General features: G+C 34.8%; 1 protein-coding gene across 8 annotated transcripts in view; it reads left to right on the forward strand.

The window, feature by feature from the left end:
* The window catches only part of ERBB4 (erb-b2 receptor tyrosine kinase 4), a 1,100,930-nt gene that overhangs the window by 861,838 nt on the left and 220,452 nt on the right, over positions 1-18,640 (forward strand). For all 8 annotated transcript variants that reach the window (XM_070489795.1, XM_070489798.1, XM_014851360.3 and 5 more), the window contains 3 exons: positions 9,755-9,887; positions 13,973-14,095; positions 17,497-17,595. In XM_070489795.1, coding sequence (XP_070345896.1) covers positions 9,755-9,887; positions 13,973-14,095; positions 17,497-17,595 — 355 coding nt within the window. The remainder of the gene's footprint in view (positions 1-9,754; positions 9,888-13,972; positions 14,096-17,496; positions 17,596-18,640) is intronic.

Raw genomic sequence — 18,640 nt, forward strand, 5'->3', positions numbered from 1 at the left:
GAGCAAAATAGAATGAATTGGGTCACAGAGATGGCAATAAAATTGAGGCTGTTTATTAGCACTTAGTATTTTATATCTGGGACATAAGATTGTTCCTATGAAAATTACCAAATCATAAAAAAAATGAACTGGCCTCTTTCAGAATAGTTATGTTTAACTATGACTTTCAATTAAAGACTTTCTTTAGGTTTTAATATTTAATGCCAAACTTTAAATTCTCCAAAAGGAGATGCCATTAGGGCTCAATAGTAATAGAGATCCACATAGGCTTACTAAGGCATTTGGCCCCAGCACATGTTACCCGAGGTGAACAGCAGCTCCATGTACAACAGTATGAACAGGATTTTTAAATGCATTCAATATTTTGGAAGTATGTAGTGCTTGCAAATGATTAGTCTCAAAGGTCAATAAAAAGATAAGAATAAAGCCAGATTGAAAACGCAGAACTTGCCTTAATGAGAGAAATCAAACCGCATAAAATAACAATCTGTCAGGAAAACAAAAAGCAAAGTGGGAAGAAGGAAAAATGAAAAGAAAAAAAGCTCTTGAAACATGTTCTTCCTCCTTTGCATTTTTAGCATTCCCAGGGAAAAAGTTAAGTATTGGAAAAATCCAAAGGGAATGACATTCTGTTATCTGTGTCTCTCTTTAATTAAAAACAAAAGGCTGTTAATAAAATCAACACAGATGTGTCTTGAAATTAGAGGGGAAACAAGTGACACAGAAACTTGAAATCAGATTAAAATGGTAACGATATTCCTGACTACCCTTCAGCACCTCAAATCCATTGATCCCAAAGAACTCAACACTTCTCCCTTCCAAGTGTTGGCTTTCTCCTGATTGTCTCGTGTCCATGAATGGCACTGTCCGCCTTCCACTCATCCAGGTGTGAGTCCAGCCATCTTTGACTTCTCCTTCTTCCCTCTTCACCACTGAGTTTACACTTTTGTATCACTCCTGCTGCTGTAGTACTTTTCTCTCTTGTCCTCTGTACTTCCCTTACCTTTCCCACATCGCTACTGATGAAGACTACGAAAATAGTCAGCTAACTAGTTTTCTTGAAAACAACTTCTATTCCTGGCTTATCTATCCTACAACTTGCTACCAGAATAATCTTCCAAATATACTCTTATAATCATATTTCAGTGGAAATAGAAAAGGCTTCGGAGAAAAACATGCCAAGATTCAAACCCTGACTAACCACTTAGAATACTTATGACCTTGAGCAAATTAGGTAACCTACCTCAGATTCATCATGCATAAATAATCAGTTATGCCAGAAGACGCATTTGCCACAACACATATAAAATCCCTGGTAACGTCAGCTTTGTCCTTTAATCCTGCAAGAAATGTTCAGTGACCCTACATGGATGTCCAAAACCCTGGCATTTTCCCCACAACTGTGCCTGCTTCTCAAAGTCTGTTCCCATCTCCGTTCATTTAAATCTTAAGAATTCTCGAAGGATGCCAACTCTTCCATGAACACTTAGAGGTCCCCTCGGGGGAAAACAAGGCTACCAGCAGGGCAAAGTCAGTATCAAGCCTACCATCTGAATGAAAAGGAGTGATATTTGTTGAGAAGGATACTTCCTCGTCCCCTCTGTATAACTGTTATATATAAAAATAATGTTTTTAGTGAAAGGCAAGGATTGGGGTGGCTAAAAAGCATATTAAAAAAAAATCAAAGATGCGTTATATACAGAATTGTACATAAAGGGAATAAGTCAAACTATTACTTAAAAATTTATTTGTGAATCCTCCAAAGGTGGTACTGCTTAAATCTGTATTATGTAATAGCGCTAAATAAACATGACACAAATGCAGGGCTTAATGCTTTGATAAAGATAGAAGAAATTTGCCAATCGGATTTAATCTCTGTTAGTAACACAGGTTTCTGAAACTACAGTGCTTAAAATGAAGATTTTGAGATGAAGAAAAACTGTAATGTATGGGGACAAGGATGCTGCTACCATGATGTATCCCTCCACTGCTTTTCTTCATAAAGCAATGCACTTTCTGCTCTATTATGAGACTAAACAATTTCTTAGCATGTTGAACAATTCTGCGGGGTAATGTAACTGAAGTTGTAAGAGTTTTAATGCTCAATTTTTCCATCCGTTGCTATATTGTTTCAGCTTACCAGGTCTGTGTAGCGAATAGGTAACAGGATAGGGTAGTACTTAGTGGATAATGTTTTTGTAATGGAATGTTTACAATGTTTTGTTCATGGCGTTAAACATATTTATATATTCTGTCTATGTAAATGGTGATAAAAGTTCTCTGCTAATATAGACATAATGATAGTGTAATGAGTATAAACCATGAAAAATATCTGAGCACCAAAAATTCATTGAGCTCTTAAAAAGATCTGTTAAAAGCAAAGTTCTTTCTGTTCTAATTCCCTTTCAACGCTTTATGGATAGAAATTCAAAGGTATTTTTTGATTACACCTCAATAAAGCTGAAAGAGAAAAAGAAATTAATAGGTGTAAAATTCATAGGTGGATTATATATATATTCTTAGGACAGTGTCCCTAACTGTGAGATTGTTTGCCTGAAAAATTAAATGTAAAAATTGGTATACTTTCTCCCAAATTGCAACAAACAAACAAAAATTTGTTTATTGGTGTAAACATTGCCTATAAAGAGAAGGAAGGAATTATCATGAAACTATTAGAAATTTTTCTCAGAAGCTAATCCTAGAGATAAAAGAATCTAGATGGTGTGTATTTATTGGTTTAATGGTAATATGTCTACCAAAATACTTTGTTACATTGTTATTGAGTAGTGTGTAGCATTCACATATTGAAAAATATTGGGAAAAAAAGGTTTATCATAACACATACGGACAAGTCCAGAAACGTTCAAATATGCTTAGGAAGAGGGAAGGTAGGTTGTGATTCATTCGCTACAGCACTTACACTTCTGGTCGCATCTAAGATGTAATAGAGGAATCTTGAATCCTAATCAAAGGATGGAGATATACTGTAATACCCTAGGTCTCATCAAGTAAAAACCAGCTGTCTACTGATCTCTACCTCAGAGTCTGACCCAAATCACTTTCATTTGCTCAGAAAGAAACGATGTGTCAAATTTACAGAGCAGATGGAATTCTGGGTCAGAATAAGCACTACTTGAGGAGAAAAAAAAAAAAAACCCTGTTAATGTGACTCTCTTTGCCCCAGGCAGTAACCCTTAAAATGTCTTCCGGGGAATTTCAACGTCTCCTAGTGTGTCAAGGTCTCCTGTTTCAAATCAGAGCCGCTTTGGGGAAGGCTGCACAGAGCAGCGGCGGGGTGGGCACGTCGCTAGAATGACAGATATTGCTCGTCTTTGGCTTCCTTAAAAGAAATTCAGTTTTTTAAGTAAAAAATAAAATCCTCTTAACTGTCTTCTCACTGAGAAAGTAAAATGAAGAATAATGTCACTTATAAAGTCCAATAGGGGCAGAAAGGATTTAATAAACTTAAGTCACAATGAACGTAGCAATGCAGATAAAATGAGAATTACAGTAATAGGACATAACTAAATATAAAAAAAAAGAACTTATTAGAACCCCTAAGGAAACTTACGTGCATTCTGCACTCTCTACTATTAAACAGAGATATTGAAGGAAAATCTGATGAATTATATTTATCTACTCTAAAAACCAATTCTAATGAATCATCTTTAGGAGAGACAACATGTAGCTGAAAGTTAATGGCTTTGCGATTCCAAGATGTAAAATGTTAGCATTACTGTTTATGTTTGACCTTATTTAGGGTTCTTAACTTTTCTGAGTCTGTTTCTTTGTATTTAATATGGCAGTTATAACATCTATATTGCAGTTATTGTGAAAATATACAATGTATGCAGAAAGAAATTTTTAGTTGAAAATATACAAATATTGTTAGAATAGAAGGTCTATAGTCAATCTATTTAAATTATTTGAATTTAAGGGCCCAAGTAAATCTGTATTTACCTCTGTGAAAGGGAATGTTTTCTATATCAAGTTAGAAAGTTTTCGACAGTTTCATTTCTATCAGATTATTTCTCATTGAAAATGAGGTGAATTGTTAGTGACACAATCTGTGCTAAAAACCTATGAGTACCTGATGACGGTCAAGTCTTGTGTTCCTCTTATTTGAACAGAACTTTTGCCATGTCTAAACTACTTACATAATTAATAAAATATTGAAAATGTTATTTCCAAAGCTGTATTCCTTATGTCAGTTAACAACTGATTCTAAGAATTTTCTTTCAGTAAAAAGTCATCATGTAGTTTTGATCAACTACATTTTTCGTATAGCAAGAGCAAATTAGGAAACATGGAGTCCATTGCTGAAGAAACATTTAACCTCCGGTTCATGAGAGACAGATGCTTTTGTCTGATGGACACTAAAAGATTTTCAGAAGGATGGCAGGGTACAGAATGATAGCCAATGTTACCTAGTTATGTTTTTAGAAGAAAATATCAGATTACAGAGAATCATCACATCTGACTCTAATTTATGAAATATCCATTTAGGTTACATATATGTTTATCACAGGCAGTAATTACTTTACGTTCCCAGCAAGTAAAACTTGCTAATACTAAGACACTCCCGTATACATGCACATGTGTGTGTGCGCCATTTATAAAGACTTGTTAGCCATTATTGTAAAGACTTCTTAGCTCGAGGTATCCTACGTTCTCTAAATTGGGCTAAAGGTAGGACAAACATTTGATTTATTGCTCACGTAAGAGTGCTCTTGAGAGTGAAGGGGGTGCTATGGATGCTTCCACTGGCACAAACTGAGACTGTCCTGGCCAAAGTGAGGAATGTGAGGCACCAATGCTCAAAGGGTCTGATTTAATGCTAGTAACTAGGCAGGCTCTAGAGGCAAAGTGAGCAGACCTCAGAAATTTAAGAAAGACTAGGTGGTTCCCTGTTGTGTTTATTTTTTATTACCTTAGGTGAAGAATGTATTTATGTATAGTTATGCTGAGTTATTTGATAGAGACACTGTACTTACAACCATTTAGAGGGAGGCACATAATTAAAACTCAGAGTGGTCTGACTCCATGGTATCTTTCCGGCACAGTGTGCCCCTATAAGGAAACGATCATGCAGATTTGAAAAGAAAACACAAATTAATAATCTTAGAGGCACTATTTTACCGTCTTCCCTAAAGTTTGTTTTACAAAATTACCCTGTTAAAATTACTGACTAGTCTGTTGTTTTTGTTTGTTTTTACCTCCTGTGTAAATTTTAAAAAATTCAGTTTAACCTTTAGTGCCCAAAGATAAACAGTGAAACAGCTCTAATCTGATCCAACAAATCCTGAAGTCTCATCTTCAAATTGCTTAACTTAGAAGTTTCTAGAAGTGGAGCTCTCTGATTTAAAGTCAATACTGATAGTTGCAAATTATACCATCTGTGTGTTATAGGATTCAGGTTGTTTCCTGTAAGTGAAAATTATTCCGTATTCAGGAAATGAAGAAAAATATACCTATATTATAAATCTAAAATCATTTTATTTGGTGAAACACATATAAAAGAATCTCATAGATTTAGCATTCTTTGGAATGACTGTGTTAGTCAAATACCAGTTTTACCAAGTTTACAGTTTTAAAGAAGCACTACTGTACATTTTTAGTAGCATGCCTGCCCTTGACATTAAGTGGAAAAAGGTAGAATAGTTTTAGAACCTTTGAGTTCTAATCGTCAATTACATTGACTTTACTACATCTTGTTTGTGATCTGATCTCTGGAAGGAAGTAGATCAATGAAGGAAAATATTTGGATGTTTATAAAATCAGGTTCCATGTATTCTCTCACATTTTATATTCCCCAGTGAAGAACAGAATGGTTCAAATATAGTAATGATTAATAAGAATGTATCTTATTATATGAGTAATGTAGTTTTGAGAGACATTACGCTTTTATATATAATTGTTTTAGACAAGTCATTACATTCAAGGCAATAGAATATAATACACTGTTGTCTCTGAACCTCTAAATGAAATTGTGAAAACGAAATTATGAGCTTTTAAATAAATTAGCCAAGTTCATTTGTGATTCAGGATCCTTATTATATTAGCTTCTGTGGGTAGTGGGAGGATATCAGCTTCATTATACTATTTTCAAATTACAGAATAAGGTAAACTATCAATTAATTGCATCCTTTTAGTCTAAGCGTGGACTTGGCACTTGAAGTGTCCTATCTTTTATACTTTAGGGGGTCCCAACTGTTTTTAATGAACAGACAAAAGACAGCAAACAAGCAATACTCCTGTTACAGATGAGGGATTACAGAGCATTCTAGGTTCCTTGGTGTTTAATCCTTATGATCTCATTATTTGTGTCATCCCTCAGCCTCTTGGAGGCTCCTCTGACTCACATATAAGAGCAACACTCTCTTTTAGAAATGTAGCTGAGTTGGCAATAGCCAGCATTAGACCTAGGCAAGATATATATTAATTTGAAGAAGCAACTTAAGTAGCTACATCCTCTTCATCCAAAGGGTCCTCATAAAGAATGAAGCATTAAGACCCAGGAAAAAATGGGCACCTATCCTACTCCTACAAATATCTAGGAATTATCAAAATTGGGAGGAGTGGGACTGTGGAAGTAGTATTAATGTTCAGATTAGCTTGGTTTTATGAAACATAATGCTAACTGTAAGAAACATAGTGGTAATTAAATATCTCAGGCACATTAAACATAATGAATACAAAATACATGCAGAAGTATTCAGATTGTAAAAGTGGACAAGGAATAGAAGAATGAAATCTTAACTGAAAAAATGTAAACTAAACACTCAAAAAAAAAAAAAACAAGGCCATTATTATAAACCTAAACTTTTAGTCAATGATCTATTTTTTCATGAATTTACTAAACTTTTATTTCAAAACAAAAATAAATATATTGCAGAAAATGGCCATTAGTAGAATACAAAAATAAGACCCTCATAGTCATACTATCCAGAAACAACTGCTGTTCAGTGTCTTGTTGTATATTACTCCAGATCTCTTTACACACATACATGAGTGTGTGTCTGTGTATGTGTATGAATTTTTCCCTGATTGAAATCCTACTGTTTCATAACCCAATCATTTCAATTTCTAATCCATGTCTTTCCATGGCAATAAATTTTCATCTCATCTACTACCTAATTCATGTTCAAACTTCTCAAGTTATCTCAAAAATATTTGTACTGCTGGTTTGTCCAAACTAGGATCCAATCCAGGATTGCGTTTAATATCTGGTTGTTATGACTAAGTCTTCTTAATCAAAGCCAGTATCTTTTTTCACGATAGTCACTAATTAAAGAGAAATTTCAAGTTGTCTTATAGAATATTGCACCTTCTTGATTTGACTAGTTTCTTCATCGTAGTTAATGTTTGCTTTTAAGAGTAAATTCTGCTGGAATATGAAGAAACCGTCCTCTTAAAATGTCCAACAAAACATTTATGTGTGATTTTTAGGTGTAGAAACTCTAGTTCTTTACTTCTTCAGGTTGTTTGTACCACTACCATTCCTGCAGAGTGGTAAGAGAAGAAACAAGGTAAAGAAGTCAAGATCATCTAAAGAACTGCTGTGGGAACTATCGAAAGTAAATACAACATAGAAGTTACTGTCTATTTAGTTTTTGAATGTTTTCTTTTCGTTGTCATGACCAAACTAAGAAGTAATGACATGAAAATTGATATCCACTTGAATTAGATGAAGAGAATGGAGACAGGGTTTTGTTTTGTTATATTGGAAGTAATCCTCCTCAAAATAAAAAATAAACAAAAACCCCACAAAATATAGCATTTTCTTTTAATTTATGGCAACATTGACATTATTTTCATAAATATACACCAGTTATTCTTTTGCAAAATAGGTAGGCAAAGATAGGTTAGAGTTTGGTTCAAATCTACAATCCACAAAGTGTTGGAAACTATCCTCAGTCATACATAGATCTTTGCAATAAAAAATTGAGGTGAGGAAACAAAAATACAGCCCTTTTTATAGTAGTGGCTTTTCAGGGAAATGTTAGGCACTTGAGCTGAAATTATGCATTGGGTTAAAAACTTAAAATATTTTCTGAAATACAAATTTACTGGTATGCTCAAAAATATGATCTTACACACACCAAAACACATCACAATGATGAGTGTGTGTTCATATTATAGTTTAATTTTCTCAGCATAGATTTTTGGACTCTAGAAGATTCCATTTAGGAAAATCTGGCTGAATTATAGCAACATTTCAGTATGCTATGGTGCTTTTAGCTGTCAGGAAACAACCTTTAGGTGAACTACTTTATAAGGTTTTTCTGCAGTTTTATACGACAATATAACAGTCATAATGTTTAAAAGACATAGCTTCATTTATAGAAGTTACACAAATTTCTTCAAAACCTCTTTAAAACTTTGAAAATTTATTTAGGATCATCTGCCATCATTATTTCTGATCTGTCTTTGAGCAAAAGTTCATTTTGCAAGAGCAAGTAGGTTTTTTCCTAAAGAATATAGCTGTTGTATAGAGTAGATACTTCTGAAAATAGAAATATAAGATATAAAATGCTTACTGTGGAAAGCGTAGACATTCAGGGATTTCTTTTTTAGTTTTGATACCTATTACGACTGCATGGTCAAATATGTATTAGGTAACACCTATGTGTTTTCCTCTAGGCTATTTGCCATGGCACATGAAATTAATATATTTTAGGGCTCTGACAAGAAAGCTCATAGATACTACTCTACTCTAAAATGAGGAGTTAAGACCGTAAATGTTACTTTTCAAGCAAAGAAAAGATTTATCTTGGAAAACAATGTGCTCAGCTTCAAGATTATATCTTAACTGGCAATATATTACAGAAACATTTTAAGAATAAAAATCTCCAGTCAATCTCTTGCTAATCCCTTTTTGGTATGATTTACACCTTTTTATGTGGTACATAATGTACATAATGTGTAGGCCTTTTTTATGAGTATACGATGCTTAGACGAAGTTTTGATAATAATATTTATTCCTGTTATCATAACTGAAAACCTGTCTGACCTAATTCTTAGTCTTCCTCCTGCCCTTTATCCCATCAAAGTTGCCCTTGCCAGAGTCTGAAACAGCATGCTTGTCAATGCATCTCTCTTATTGGTACCCTCGTACTCTGGAGGTGTGGGGTTTGTATGTCTTCAGACCACTCATTTTCACTTGAGAGCAGCGGTTCTCACCTGGTGATGATTTTGGCAAACACCTGGCAATGTCTAGAGACCTGGTCATGACTGGAGGACAGGAGTGCTACCGGCATCTAGTGGATGGAGGCCAAGGTTGCCGCCAAACCTCCTAAAATGCATAGGACAGTTCCCCACATCAAGCCCAAAATGTCAATAGTGCCACTGTTGAGAAAGCTTGCTTTAGAGAAAATGCTGAAAATAATGTTATATACCACCACAATATAATTAAAATGTATTTCCATTTATTTATAGATAAACGTAAAATTAACACAATTTAAAATTCTTCTGTATCAACATTTTGACACATTTTTCACTGTGTTACCAAGTTTTACATATTTTCATCAAATGGCATGTTGTGGCTGCTCATCTCTGAAGATTACTTGTATGTGCATGGTTTATTATTAAAAAACAAAACAAAAAACAACTACAGTTTTTACCATGAGAAAAGTTTTGTTCCAGTGCGAGTGCATTTTTCTTTGCATTACTTCTCACTGACTAGATTGTGGCGTGTGGACAATGTCTGGGCCTTTTCTCCCTTCACGCCTGTTTTTGCCCTTCTGCTTTGCAGGACTCCTCTAATTGCAGCGGGAGTTATTGGCGGGCTCTTCATCATGGTCATCATGGCTCTAACATTCGCAGTTTATGTTAGAAGGAAGAGCATCAAAAAGAAAAGAGCCTTGAGAAGGTTCCTGGAAACAGAGGTGAGGTTTATCTCTTCGTGTGTTTAGGGGTTTTCATTAGGTTTAGAAGGTTTAGATAATACTCAATTTTTTCATCCAGGTGAAAGTTCTGTTCAATTTCCTGCTGAGGGTTTGTATTTCATAGTATGTTATACAAAGTTGACGAAAAATCAGAGCATATAGTAAAAGTAGTCAAGGCAGTTTCATGGCTTAAAGAGAGTAGATGACAGGAGTCAAAGAAATGATCATACTGGGGAAAGACAGGTCTGTTTCTTTTGGGGGATGGATCACATTGGTGAGCTCTAGGATACCTCAGTAGCCACAGAACTAGAAAATATCTGGGTAGAGGATATCTCAGGAGCAGAACCAGAAAAGTGTTAGAAAGAGATGGAATTTTTCTGTTCAAAATAAAGCCAGATAGGCAAGCTATTTATGCTTTAATTAGGGCCATTAAATTGATAGCCAATGATCTCATTATACCAGCAGTGAAACACTGAGCTTATGGGATAAAGCCTAGTATTGTAATCACACAGACTTTACCACATAGTTTATGAAATGCATTTAATATTATGCATGTTAGTTATTGTGAATATGGAAATTACCCATAAATTATTATAATTTCTTTTTTATTGCCACACTGAGTTCTCTAGCATGCAAGCTGATAGTTTTCACTTGTACAGGTTACAGGGGAAAAACAATTACAAAAGACTATGCATTACCAGATCCTTTTCAATTCGCATCTTGCCTCTGTCTCCTGCTACACACATTTGTGCCTGTCTGAACAATTCAGAGCAATGCTGTTGGAGACAGACTTCCCTGGGTTTGTTTTCTCTCTCATTGACAGCATGACAGTCTGACCTTTCCTCTTAACACTGTCAAGAATGGAAATATTCATTCATAAATTTTGCACACGGATAATGATTTAAATTTTAGCTCTTTTCCTCTGGAAGTCAAAACTAGATAGAGGAGTCACATGCAAGTTTTAGGAAACTGCTTTACAGTTACAGACAGGAAAATACTTCCTAAGAATTGGACTTATCTGACATTAGAATGGGCTGTCTCATCAACAGGCATGTTCAAGCATAAAATAGGTAGTTGGTTATACTAATGTGAAAACATACTATTAATTCCTATTTAGCTAAATGTTTACAGGAGATCAACTTGGTCACTTTCAATCTTGCACATGTGAATAAGTGTGGACGCAGGGCATGTGCTGTGCATATGATCAGTTTAGCTAGCATACTGGACACGGATAGAATTCTCCCTCGTGACCAGCTGGGGCAGTTGGTGGGAGAGTTCTGAAAAGTGAAGTGAACCAGAGTTGGGAAAAGAATCAAAGGCTTGGAACAGCAGTGGACATTTAGGTCATTGAATAGATAGAAGAGAAATTCTGTCTCAACTATAAGCAGGAAAGGCTCATAGCTATGAAAACAGTCGTTTTGTTTCATTTAATATGGTACTTTCTAAGAACGTCCATGAATTTGGCATTTCATTACTAAATAAACACATACTGATTGGCTTTATAGGCAGATTCTACTTTTTATAAAAAGTTATTGCTTAGCACTAAGTTAGATAATTGTAGAATTCCCATCTTTCTCTCAGTTAAAATAAATAACTATGATTTTCTACCATCTAAATAGAGGAAGAACTCTTAAGAGGATCAACTCAAATCCTTAAGTACGGAAGCTAGAAATCTGCCTCAGATGTGACAAATTTGTTAAAGCATGATATATTGTTGGAATGTTGATATGCTTTCCCCAAAATCATTTTACTCCAAATTGTCTTTCTTCTGTTACATGCATAAAATTAGAAACTGTAGTTTTTAAACATATACTTATTGAGATGAACTGTAAGTTTGATGATTTGCTAGCTGTTGTGATTAAAAAATGTATTAATGAGACGTGATCCTATCCCTTGAAGGGGACAGAGTCAATGCCTACAGTACGGCAGGCGGTGTTGCAAAGTTTTCCACCTACGTTCTGTTATTTCATCCTTTAACAATCTTCTACGGTAATTACTGCTATACCTATTGCACAGGTGTAAGATGAGAGTCCAGGAGGAGTAAATTACTTTTTAAGCCTGTGAGTGACAGCACTGGTGTACCCACAAATTTAAACCCGAGGCTCTTTCCACCAGACTGGCTCACAAAATGAAACTATGCTTCTCTTAATGGTGTAAGACTCAAATTCCTAGAAAAATATGTTTGTAAAAATATTTAAATGATGCTTAAGGAAATTGCAGGGGACTAAACATCTCAGATAGAATTGTAAAGTTTTCAAAATACGGAGTTCTGGCCTGGTGTATGCCAGAGCATGTGTATAGTCTATACTTTAAGTCTATCTAGCTGAAGTGCTGAAATCCACTCCCTAACCTTCCATATAACTTTTATATGACTTTTGTATGCAATTTTTAAAATAGTTCATAGAAGTTCCCTATTATATGCATAGTATATGTACGAAAGTCTACTGAAGAAACCCTTCGCGGCAGAGTTGGATTCAAATGAAGGGCAACATCTGCAGGAGATTCTTTTTCAGATTGAACAAAGAATTGTGTGATTCTTTCTGAGATTTCTTTTATGTGACTTGAATGCAGTTGTATACATTTTTACAATATAGATTTGAAAATGAAGTAGAAGCCTATTACTTGTCAAACTCTTAGGAAATTGCCTAACTTTATGGATAATTTTTAGCATCTTCTTCCCCAAATTCTTGCCACGTGTCGCTACACTTACCTGTATTCCAGACTGTTCAGCTAATTAGGTAGACTGTGATGTGCACAGAAGCAGGATGATAATAAGGAAGCTGGAGGGCCACAGTGCACTCAGCCTTGTAAACAGCCACATGAAATATTTGGTGGTTTTCAAGACAATTTGAGTAGGATTTGCCCTTAATTATTTCCTTATGCTGAGAAAGAACAAGCTATTTGTCCGTGTTTAAAGTTTAGTTCCTTTAACTCTAAAAAGAGAAACTCCTATTTTGCTCACTCACCTTTCTCCTCAAGCACAGATAAAAACCTAAAATTGTAGCGTAAGACATAGACTTTGGTACCCAGAATTTCTTTCATGTCTACATTTTCTTTTTTCTCGCATGAGCAAGGGATTGGCATACGTTTACATGTCTTTCCCTGGCTTGTTGATCCTCTCTGGCTGAATCATATCTAAACTATGACATCTTAAATTATTAACCTAATTTTACCTGTTTTGGCCAAACTCAGCCCACCTCACCATCTGATGTTTCCCACCCTCATCTCATCCTCCAGTCGCATTCCTCTCGCTGTTGTGTTCCCCTTTGCATCCTCTTTCTTCTCCCTGACACTGTCCAAGCTGTTCTTCATGGTGGCAGTGCCTTCCACCATGTCAATCCATTTTTATCATCTCAAGACCAGTCTTACAGTGTACCTCCTTTGAAAAGACAAAACTGGGGAACCTGTCTCCCGTGGGTTATTTTATTCCTTTGCATCCCATAGCATTCACTTATGATCTAGAATCAAGTCATGGAATTGTAGAATTTTTGATATGGAAGGTACTCTAGGGACTTGCTACCTTCAAATGTGTTCAGGGTCCATCAGCATACATGGGCATCGCCAGCAGTTCTGTAAAAATGCAAATTTCAGCCCCACTCCAGCAGTACCGAACCAGAATCTTCATTTTAACCAAATCCTGTGGTAACTTATACGTACACTGAAGCACTGGGAGCAATGTCCTGGGGTACTGGCACTGTGATAAACAATTTTTCTCTTTTCTGACATGTTTCTCCTGGCTTCCCAGGTAGATTTTAAGCGCTAAGAAGGCAGCATTTTTTTTTTTTAATGTATCAAATCTCCTAAAACGAGAAAGAAAACTTGGATAGAGTATGCTGAAATAACTAAAATCTAAGTCTTAGCTGAAGATGCCAAAAAGAAAGGGGCTTGAAAAGGTAGAATTCAGAGCTCCTAATTAGTCTCTAAACTTCTATCCAAGTAGAAAACAAAAAACATCTCCCAGCCTAGTTTGCCTCAAGGTAGGTGCACAATTGTTACTTGTTTCTCTCAAGCAAAGAACAGGAGAAGAGGAGGGCTGCTCATTGCCGGACTGAGTCATATAACCTTGTATTCTTTTTGATTTGCAGCTGGTAGAACCCTTAACTCCCAGTGGCACAGCCCCCAATCAAGCTCAACTTCGCATTTTGAAAGAAACTGAGCTCAAAAGAGTGAAAGTACTTGGCTCGGGTGCTTTTGGAACTGTTTATAAAGTAAGTAAAAAATAACATATGCCATCAGTTGTTCTAAGTTTTGTTTCAGACTTGTTTTAGACTACAGCTAGAGTTATTGCTCCCGCCAACCTCACTTCCTCTGAATATTCAGGGAAGAGAAACTTTACACTATTGAGAAGTTGCTGTACAAATGAATTCTTTAATTTTTTTGAATGAGCTGGGATGAAGGCAGTCATGAAAAAGTAGGAAGGAAAAACTGGTTCTTTTTCTCAATGATCTTCTGAGCCCCCTTCAATATCATCTGCCCTTCAGCAAATTTTGTCCTAATCCAAATTGCCCAGTTGCAACCAGTTTCTCTTTCCCTTTATACAGTGTTCTATGAAATCCCGGAGATGCCTGAGCAGTGAGCCATAATCCATTGTGGTTCTTTTCTTCTGCTCCTTTTTCCAAAAGTCTCCCCCTCAGGACCCTATTAGCAGATCTCAAATGTGCGGATGCAGTGTTAGTGTAGGATAATTCCCAACCCACTTGTTGCCTACCTGGTAACATATATGGTTTAACAGATAATTTCTGGTTTTAATGTCCTCACCACTATATGCAAACTAAAAAAGTGACTTTCTGAAATTCAAGTCAGATCGAAGGAGAAGGTGACATCAAGAGTTGTCTATAAGAGAGATGTTTCTGGAAAGGGAAAGCTGAAATGATGGCATTTGCGTGTTTACTTATTCAGCTTAGTTACAAAACCAATTCAGAGGCCAGGCTCAAGGTTAATTGTGGTGAAATTTATTTCTGATGGTAAATAACAAGAATAAGAAACTCTGCTGGCTTAGTGCTAAATCCTTCTCGTAATGTCCATTACTATAATTCCCAAAATTTACTTTGGATGTTTTATATATTTCCCAAAGCTCTATGCAAGCCTACATTTTTACAAACAAATCTGTTAAAATAGGTTGGATCTTAGGAATTTTGCATTTTAAAATATTCATTTTTTTTTCCTGTTTAAAGCAAAGATTTATTTAACACAAAATATTAACAGCTGGAATATAAACCTTAATTTTCTCTCCTGAGTGTTCCAAAAACAATCTAATCTCTTTAAAATAAAACTGATTTATTGGAAGGTCAAAAGGCAGAAGTTTCTTTATCTCTTAGTATGCATATTTTATTATTTAAATTTAAAATTGTTAACTGAGCACCTAATTTGAATAGAAACTATTCTAGGCTGACTTAGTGACTTCTAATCTTCAAATTCTTTGTATGTTCAAAGAAATACAACTTATCTTATCTTTATTTATATTATGCTAGACTTCCATTATAAAGATAACTCACTCTTGGATTGCTGGTAGCGTATAATTACCTTTATGTTTTTACAGATAATATGGTCTGGAAATTGAATTTTATTTAAAATCATGGAAACCACATAACTCTGGACTAAAATACACTCTAGTGACCTCAGCAGAGAAAAATATTACTCATTTAAACATTTAATCATAAAGCTTTGTTAATATTTTTATTAAGGACAATTATTTGCCTGTTGTTATGAGTGTTATACCTTTATTGAAATTACTTGTACTGAAAGTTTATTGAAAGTCCCATAAGTATGCTTGAATTTTATGCTTGTAGTGTGTGTGGTTGACCCTAAAATTTAACTAATGTATCAGTTCTTACAAGGACACACTGTCTTAAACTATAAAAAGTTATTCTTGACCATAGAAATGCAAATTCGCTTAGCCAATTATTTGGTTAATTTTTTCTCCTGGTGGGAGATATGCTGTGTTTAAACATAAAAGATTTGAAACAATGTCCTGAGTATCAGCACAGTTGAATTTTTGTCTGGTTGGGCCTAGAAAATAATGACTATACTTATTTTAAAAGCGTTTCAAATTAATTCGCACTGAATGTAATTTCTTATTTCAAAAGTATACATTAGGAATATTTTAATATTGATGCTCATCTTTATAAGGTAACCCCTCGGTGGTTATTTTGTTCAACGATGGTGAGCCTGTTCACCACCCTGGATACTTCAGTGAGAAAATGCAGCTTACGCATCTGTTTTTTCCCCATTTCTGCATTAATAAATTTTTTAAAAATTTTATGGCACAGGGAACTTGGCTTATTATTTTGCATTTGACACATAAATTTCGCTAGTCACTCTAACAGGAACCCTTAAATTTACTTTCTAAAGGTTAAAGTCTTTTTTTCTTTATTATTTTGATTTTTTAATAATTCGTGTGTTTATGTCTCATGTTATTATGATTTTGGGTAGCACAAATACATGTTTTCACATAGAAGAACAAAGTGAAAAACTTTATCTTTTTTTTATGAGTACAACCAGCTGATATTAAGAAAGACAAGAAGTGGAGATGTTCTGTTCAGGAACAGCAGACTATTTTTTTTTCTTCCTTTCATTTTAATGTTAAAACTAGCCTGAGAAGACTTTTTTGATGTCAGGGCTAATAAATTAAAATGTAAGGTTTTATTTTTTGGTATATAACCTCATATTTGCTTCTGTGTTTATTTGAGACAATATGCTTTAAAAAAGCATTCTTATATAGTCTATGCATCCCTGATGTCTTATCAAAATCATTGTCCTATTCAAATGGTTGAACTGCTTACCCAGAAATGCTGTTATTTAGCTTACTATTGTACTTTAATCCAAGTCTGCCCACTTTATACTTTCCCAATACAGACATCTGTTCAGATATTATAATTATATTTATATAGGAAGAGGGAAGTAGCAATGACCAATATAAATATTTTATATTAGTTCAGAGATAATAAAATCCTTGAGACACACACACATTATTTAATAACACAGATAAATTAACACATGCTCAATACTCCCTAGAACTTGCCTTTGAAAAGTAATTCTTAAATAATTACCTTAGAAAAAGGAGTTCTCAAATCAATATGAACTTCAGGAATGTGAGCATATGTCTTTTTATTTGCTTATATATTATTAGTTGCAGAATATTTAGCTAATACTAAAGCTGAAAAGAGCCTCCGCCATTACTGAGCCCAGTGTCCTAAATGACCAATGAGATGACTGAAGTTCAAACATTGGGACACCTCTGAAAGTCTTGAGAAGTTGATGATATCATCCAAATCAAATGTTATTATTACATCTTATTTCAATGTTTTTTTCACTATTCAAAGCCTTTGTCATGCACACAAATTGAATTTTATAACAGTATGAACACCTTGAAAGCAGAATACATATATGATTCATCTTCTTATAGTGAAAGCAGACAGCAAAATTGCCGAGTAACTTGTAACGTATGATAGACGCTTGATAGATGTTTGTTGATTGAATAAAAAATATAGAACTTCTAAATTATTTTTTAAGAAATGAATAGACTGAGTGGTTGACTCAAATTTTGTTTCTGGTATATATGTTGTATATGTCTTAATATAGATTTAACGGGAATTTTTTCTCCCCATAGGGTATTTGGGTCCCTGAAGGAGAAACAGTGAAGATTCCTGTAGCTATTAAGATTCTTAATGAAACAACTGGTCCCAAAGCCAATGTGGAGTTTATGGATGTAAGTACAGACACTCTGGTAATCACATTTTTGGTCATTACTAACAGACTGTTTGCAGAGTTCAAAAAAACTTCTACTACTTACAAAATTTCTTCTCTGGAAATAGTATAATCTTATAGTTAAAAGCTTGAGCAAGGGTCAGCAAACTTTTGCTTAAAAGACAAGAGAATAAATAGCCACAGTTTTCCTGCAATGTGGTCTCTTTGGCAACTACTGAACTCCATCCTTTTAGTAGGTAAGCAGCCACAGGCAATTAAACAAACAAACAAAACACAGGAATAGATGCTACTCTGTTCCAGTAAAACTTCATTTCCACAAACAGCTGAAGGTAGGTTTCGGCCTGCGGGACAAAGCCGCCCTCCGGGGCTGTTTACTGTTACAGCAAACTGCGCTTGCAAGGAGCCATGGTGATTCGGAAAATTAATTGGACTGCTTTATTTTATTATTGTGGCAATCCATGTAGTTGAAAACATCAATCAAGATTGGTTTCTATGGTAAGTAAGTTAGTCGTAAATTTAAACTGGGAACCTACCTAAGCCAGATAATTACCCATTGAAAATTTACTTCTTCCAATCCAATTCAAAAGACAAGTCCTTATAGGACTTATAAGTCCTATACTTACTTATAGGTAAAAATCTCCAACTATAGAATAGTAAGAGAGTTCTGAAGAATAAAAGTACTTTATGAGGTCAATCAGAACTTCAGGATTCCCCCTATCAAAAATTGTAGATTGAACTGTTCAGCAAAATTCAGAGTGTAGGACAGAATAAAACTATGTATGTAGCATGCTGTTATTTTTTTCGCATTCAACACAAGATATCTTGCCAGGGGTTCTATCAAAGACCCATAGATATTCTTTCTCAATCTTGTAGCATAATGTCTTCAGTAATAAGAGTGATTTTGATTTTCAAATGACCTTCATGTGAAAGATGATGCCAGCATATGCACTTTGATTTTTTAAAAGGTGGATTGCTGAGTATTTCTACCCAGTTTCTATTGCAGGCTCTTTTGTAAGTTTTATAGGAGCTCAGTTTGTGACCTTGCA

Source organism: Equus asinus, chromosome 19 (genome assembly GCF_041296235.1).
Source record: "Equus asinus isolate D_3611 breed Donkey chromosome 19, EquAss-T2T_v2, whole genome shotgun sequence".
In the NCBI taxonomy this organism is placed as follows: domain Eukaryota; kingdom Metazoa; phylum Chordata; class Mammalia; order Perissodactyla; family Equidae; genus Equus; species Equus asinus.